This window comes from Acanthisitta chloris, unplaced genomic scaffold (assembly GCF_000695815.1).
Source record: "Acanthisitta chloris isolate BGI_N310 unplaced genomic scaffold, ASM69581v1 scaffold24269, whole genome shotgun sequence".
Classification (NCBI taxonomy): domain Eukaryota; kingdom Metazoa; phylum Chordata; class Aves; order Passeriformes; family Acanthisittidae; genus Acanthisitta; species Acanthisitta chloris.
In genome coordinates, this window is record NW_008690115.1 from 1 (window position 1) to 6,214 (window position 6,214).

Below are 6,214 nucleotides of genomic sequence, written 5' to 3' on the forward strand. Positions count from 1 at the left end.
GGGAGGGTGGGATAGAGCAGGGGCTGAGCTAAAGAGCAGCCTGTTGGGAAGGCTGCCTACTCCATGTGACCTCAGCTGCTCTGAATTTCAGATTTTCTGCAGTCTGGTGGTGTTTCCTGCCCCTCTGTTTGTCCTTCAACTCATTTGGCCTGTGTTGCTGCCTTATCTGCCCACCCTGCTCTGAGCTGAGCCTAGCGCTGCTGCATAGGAAGTGTGGTCTCTTTTGCAAGATGATTGGATACCACTGGAAAAACCCTCCTGATGACCCTACCTGCATTGGTCCTACTCTGGAACATGAAGCAGTGGGGTTTCACAGCCCTGGAGGAGCTGTGGGCAGTTGTCAGGACAGCAGCTGTGTCTGCACTGCTGAGCAGGAGGAAACCACAGGGCTTAGTAGCGAATGTGGTGGATGCAGCAGAAAGTCCTGGTCCACATTTTGCCCTGACCTGATAGGAATAGCTGTGCTTGGTCAGTGACCTGTCAATCTGGGATAAAACCTGCTTTGCATGTGTGAGTTCCACCTAATCACTGAGCGCCGCTCAGTGCTGGGCTTCAATTCCCAGTCTCTGTCTAATCCATGGATTTGGATTGGAGCTTGGGACAAGGTGTATGTGTGACACCCCCGACCTACAACATGTGTGCAGGGAGACTCAGGTTCATCTTTCCACTACCTTGCAGAATCTCGGGAGTGCTAGTGGGCAACAGCTGGAGCTGTGTCTGCATGCTCATACCTGCATGAGCTCAGGGGCCTGGCTGCATGAAACACAAGCTGCTGACAGCTGCAGGGGCAGGACTTCACAAGCCCAGAAGACATCATGGCAAAGATCCAGTCTTGGATGAGCTTTGAGGCTGGTCTCATGCAGCTGTGGCTGCCTGCTGTAGGCTGGCTCTAATAAATCTGATGGAGCAGGTTTGCCCAGATGGAGACAGGTGGGACACCACCAGGCTTTACTGCTATGTGGCACCACATCCCCCAGCAGGTGTACAGCAGCCCTTGCTGCCCTCCTGCCCTGCAGCAGCCCCTGCAGCCCAGCTGTGCCAGGTGCTATCAGATCTAACTGGCCCCTTGCTGCTGCTGCAGGGCACTGGAGGTGGCCACCCTGCTCTGTTATAGCTGCTCTGAGTGCCCCAGGATGCAGAAGATAGACAAGGTTTTGGGTGCACCAGCTCTCATTCAGAGCTCTGCAGGATGGCACAGCAGAGCATGTGTCCAGCTTGCTGCATTGCTTCCATGGGTGATGGTGGTGCTTCCTCTTCAGGACCTGCCTGTGTCAGAGACATGGTGCTGGGTAATGAGGCAGGACTCAGCTCCGTTTTCCCTCAAACCCAGAGCACACATGTGCCAGTCATGCCAAGAACCACTTGGAAACATCTCTGGGGACACCTTGAGAGCAGGGCTGGGTGCTGCAGAGGGGAGGGAGTGGGGCATCCCTGGATGGTGGTGATGGCATTGGGTGGGGACTGAGCCTGCCTGTGGAGGGCAGAGGCACCCACCAGTTATGGTCACTGCAAAGTGCCTGCTGACTATGCTGCTGTGAAGGACAGCCATGAGCTGGTGGCTGTGTGACATGGTGTCTCTGGGCTCTGTGACAGGTGTCACACACAGGAGAGCCTTCACGCCTGGTGAGCTGTAACAGTCTGCTGTCCTTCCGCACAAGACCCCAGCTGTGCTGCAGCTATCTCTTGCTGCACTGGCTCCCTTGGGAAACGCCTTCTGACCAGTGATACAGCAGCCACCCCATCATGTTTGCCCATGGCTGCTGTTCCTGAGGTGGCTCTGGCAAAGAGACAGTGCTCTCAGCACCATCAGCAGCTCCCAACTCATGCCATGGGGCAGTTGTTCCTGTCACAGCAATAGAGCTGCATGGAGAAGGGAGCAGCAAATTTGCTTGTATTTCTTCTGTGATGAGACAGTTGCTGAGGAACTCTACCATGTCCCATCTTTCATTCATTGCCAGGAGGCCCCCAGCCTGCTGCCTCCACAGGACATCCTTGGCATGGTGTGGCTCAGGCTCCTGCATGACTGGTGGCAAGTGATCTGAGTGTAAGACCCCAGGGAAATCTCTCTGTTCCCACCATCAGAGAGGAGTGATGGTCAGTGATGCCTCCCCAGTGTCTAGGGCAGAGGGTGGGGGGGTGGGCTGCGGCTGTGTCTGTGCTGCTGGAGGAATTGGCCTGGTCTGGGGTGGAGGTGAGCACTGGGTCACAGTGCTCAGCTCTCACCCCCTCCCTGGAGCCCAGCTGCAGCAGAACAAGCAGCCCTGGCGAGCAGGAGTCCCTGAGCCCCCTGTGTCATTTACATACACCCCATTGGCGCCAGCAGCACAGCAGCCTGGGTTGTGTAGCACTGCAGACCCTTTCCGAAACAGCCTCCCTTCCTCTGCTTTCTGCCATGGCCCTGGGCTTCATGGTCCTTCTCCTGGTGGGCACAGTGGGGACAGGTAAGGGTGGTGTGGCCAAGTGAGTTGCTGTCTGGGAGGGTACTGCAGGGTGGTGGGCAGGACTGGGCTGTGGAAAGGGATGTTAGTCTGAGTAGGGCATTTTGCTCCAGGGCTGCATGGTGTGATGAGAGGGATGGTGGTTGGGTGCGGGGGTTACCTCGAGCTGAGGGACATTTTGAGGCTGGGGGTGATGGGGCACACAGCTCAGCCCATCAGTAATGGCATCCTTGGTGTGTACAGTTTCCAGGGGTCAGCCCGTGCTGACACAGCCATCCTTCGTGTTCGTGCTGCCGGGGCAGAATGCTCAACTGTTCTGCACCCTGAGCCCCCAGTACAATATCAGCGAGTTTGGCATCACCTGGTACCAGCAGCGCCCAGGGGAGTCCCTGAGGTATCTGCTCTATTACAACTCTGAGCAAGAAAAGCACAAGCCTGCCAAGATTCCCGACCGCTTCTCTGCTACCAAAGACCTGGCCAGCAATGCCTGCATCCTCACCATTGCATCTGCCTGCCAGGAAGACAATGGCACCTATTATTGTGCCCTGTCACCTGCCTTCAGCTGGTTTTAGATGTGGGGAACAAAAGCTTTCTGCGCTTTCCTTTGCGACCCTGATGCGAAGCCCCCAACAGGAAGAGTGGGAGCCCTAGAAGGGATGGAAAAAGACCTTCTTGCATGCTTGAGCAGGCCCAGCAACGCTGCCTCGCGCTCTGCAGTGCAGCAACCTCCTCTTCAACCGCAAACGTCCTCCATGGAGCATTAGACAGCCCGACACAGTGCGAGACCTGCCAGGGCTCAGCTCAGGAACACACGGGAGCAGGGATCTTCTGCTGCAGCACGAGGATGGAGATCTCCACTGTGGCCTGGCTTTCCTAGGCTGTTCCAGCACTTGGCACAAGACAGCCTTGATCTGGCTTGTGCTCCTGCACCATTTGGCTCACCCGATAATAAAGGTTAAACCTTACCTACGTGGCTCATGTCGTGTATAGAGTTGCCCTGCCCTGGGGTACCTGAGTTAGAAGGGAGAGCAGCAGGTGCTGTGTCTTTGGTGGGATGTCCTGGGCCGGGCTGTGCTGGGCCGTGCTGGGCTGTCTGCACTCGTCTGAGTGCGTGGGTGTTTCCTCTGTTTGCTCAGAGGTGACTCTAAAAGTGGTCCCTGCTGTGCCCGTGATGGTTCGTCAGGCTTTGTGAGCGCACTGGAGTGCAGCAGTGTTTGTGCTGTTCTGCTAAATAACTTGGGTTCAAGTTATCTCTTTCCTCTTGGTGTGTGCGGAGTCAGTGTTGGTGCTGGGGGATCTTCACATCCCGCACAGTGCTCTGCTGGGGATGTTCAGGAAGCTGCTGGTTCCAGGAAGGATTCAGCACAACTTGTGTACAGGAAACCTCTGCACCAAGGGGGGCTATGAGTACCTCGGGACCCTGGCTGGGATATCCACGTTGTTAGAGGGGACTGTGAGGTAACACTCTTGCTGCTGTCGGTTCCTCAGCCTATCCTCCCACATGCTGTGGGTGTCTCAGTCAATCCTGGGCAGTCCTGCGGCTTTAGCGATTTCTGAACTGTAATTCACCAGGATAGGAAGTAGGACTAAGTACGAGTGAAGAAGCAGAATGATTTTATAGACCTTTCTTGTACCCGCACCAGGAGGGGGTAATACATGCACCTGATTCATATGAACTCTGCCACAAGTCTGTGGTTGCAGTGAGGCCACTGGAGGGCTCCAGCTGGCTGTGTAGCTGCAGGAACTCTGTTTACTGTTAGGTAGCCATGAGGCTCCTGATCTCTGTGCAAATTCCTTACTCTTTGCTTTGAAGTTGCTCTTGCTGGGGTGTGGTACAAGCATCCAGTCGGTCTGCACATTGAAAGAGACCTCGTGTGCTCAAATAGCTTGTGTCTAGGAAGCTTCATTGTGTAGGTGAGGCATTCTTGGCTGATTTATTGCCTGTACCTTTCTCCTCAGAATTATCCTCTCTTTCTCTGAATTATCCTGAGGAGAAGTTGTAACTGTCAGGCAGTTCAGAATTGGGCTGATTCACAGCCATCAAGTAATTCCCTGGGGTGATGGGGCCAGCCTGGCATTGCTGGATGTGGACATTCTTATCTCAGGACACATGCACAGACTTGAAGTATTTAAACAAAATCTACATTAGCCCAGGATCAGTTGCAGGAGCCTACAGTGCTTTGGAAACGTGAATGCTGTGCTGAGCTGCCCAGCACAGCAGAGCCTGTGGGTGTTAACTGGGTGCATTCACCTGTGAGTGTCCAGGCACTGTGCCACAGAGCACAGACAAGGTGCCTGTGAGGAGCAGGAGGCTGACTCTCTCCCTTCCAGAGGAATTCAGTGGGGCTCCCTGTTAGCAGGGTTTCCTTAGCCCATGTGTTGGGCATGACAGGCTCGCATTGGTGTGCCTGGGGCTGCTTCCTGGGCCTGGAGGGGGGTGACTTGCAGCAGCTTCTTGAAGTCATTTTGCTTCCTGGTATCTTCCCAGAAGCTGCATTCTAATGTTCTGCAGGAAATCAGACTTCTGGAGGCCCTGTCAGCTTTAATGTCTGAGCCTGATGTGGCTTGGGCTGTTCTAGGCTAAGTGCAGCTCTGCCTAAGACGCTGTTGTCAGTGCCTGCAGACCCTGCAGTGTTTCCCACATCCCTGCAGTCCTGGGCAACCAAGTATATCAGAATACGTAAGTATATGGTATGTTAATAGCAATAATTGCGGGCTAATTAGGAAGATTACAAAGTATGTCTTCTTTCCAGGAACATTACCCCTTCATTTGTACAGATGGATATCCAGGTTTCCACGGTCATGACTTATGTATACCAACTAATTGAGGATGATATGAGTATAGAATGCATTGAGTTCAAGAAGTACTGGCTCATGTTCAAACCTGCTTGATGACTTCTCACTGCCTTTCACCCCTTCCCTTCCCAGTTCAATCTCAGTGGCAGCAGACCACAGTGTGGTGCTGCTGCTGCAGTGAGCTGGGCTGCAAAGCAGGCATGAGGCTTTACTGCTGGTGAGCCTTAGTCTTGGTTCCCAACCAGAATTTGAAGCAGAAGACACAGCTGATTAAGAGAAGGAGGCCTATGGAAAAAGACCCTGTGTCTAAGGAGGAGCTGCTGTGTTCCTGGCCTATAGGAATCACAGAGGTAGCTGGGCATTGGTCTTCTGTAAAAAAACCCATAGGATAATAAATCCCTGTCTTCATGTGTCTGAATCCTGTCCTGTTCATTATTCTTGCAAAAGGTGAAGGGGAGATGGAATTTGGTGTGAGGGGACTCCAAGGGCTAGAAGGAAGCTGCTGTTTGTTCCTGAGATTGCAGATGTAAAACATTTCAAGATCTGTTAGAGAGGCTCAAAGACTCCAACCATGCCACACACCCATCCTGCCCCCTTTGTTGGGGTCACAGGGAAAGGCAGAGACAGGTCTGAGGAGGATGGTGTGGAGAACTCTGTGCAGGTGTGTGGTGCTGGACAGGCTGGACACCTGCTCTCCTGCTCCAGAGGTTGCAGGATGCAGAGCACTTCTCATCTCTGTGTTGCTGCTGAGAAGCAGGAGCATCAATTGCACTGAAGCCCTGCCTGGCAGTGGGGTGTGCTGTGGGCAGTGTGTGTGTGTGGTGATATGGGCTTGGGCTGGGCTGGCAGCAGGTGCAGGGCCCTGTGGAGAAGCATCTGTGTGGGATGGGAAGGGAAGCAGCTGGAGGAGCTGTGCTGCCACAGAGGGATGCTCAATGGGTGGGTGATGCCAGGGTTACAGGCTGGGTGAAGGTGGCTGC

The 6,214-nt window shown here is 54.1% G+C and overlaps 1 protein-coding gene and 1 pseudogene across 1 annotated transcript; both read left to right on the plus strand.

Annotated features, from left to right (window-relative positions):
- The first annotated feature begins 2,392 nt into the window (after positions 1-2,392).
- LOC103808888 (pre-B lymphocyte protein 3-like) lies at positions 2,393-3,010 on the plus strand. The gene is made up of 2 exons (XM_009081694.1): positions 2,393-2,441; positions 2,682-3,010. Exons 1-2 carry the CDS (start codon positions 2,393-2,395, stop codon positions 3,008-3,010), a joined length of 378 nt encoding a protein of 125 aa, XP_009079942.1.
- Positions 3,011-3,415: 405 nt separating this feature from the next.
- Positions 3,416-5,330, plus strand: LOC103808889 (annotated as a pseudogene).
- The last annotated feature ends 884 nt before the right edge of the window (positions 5,331-6,214 follow it).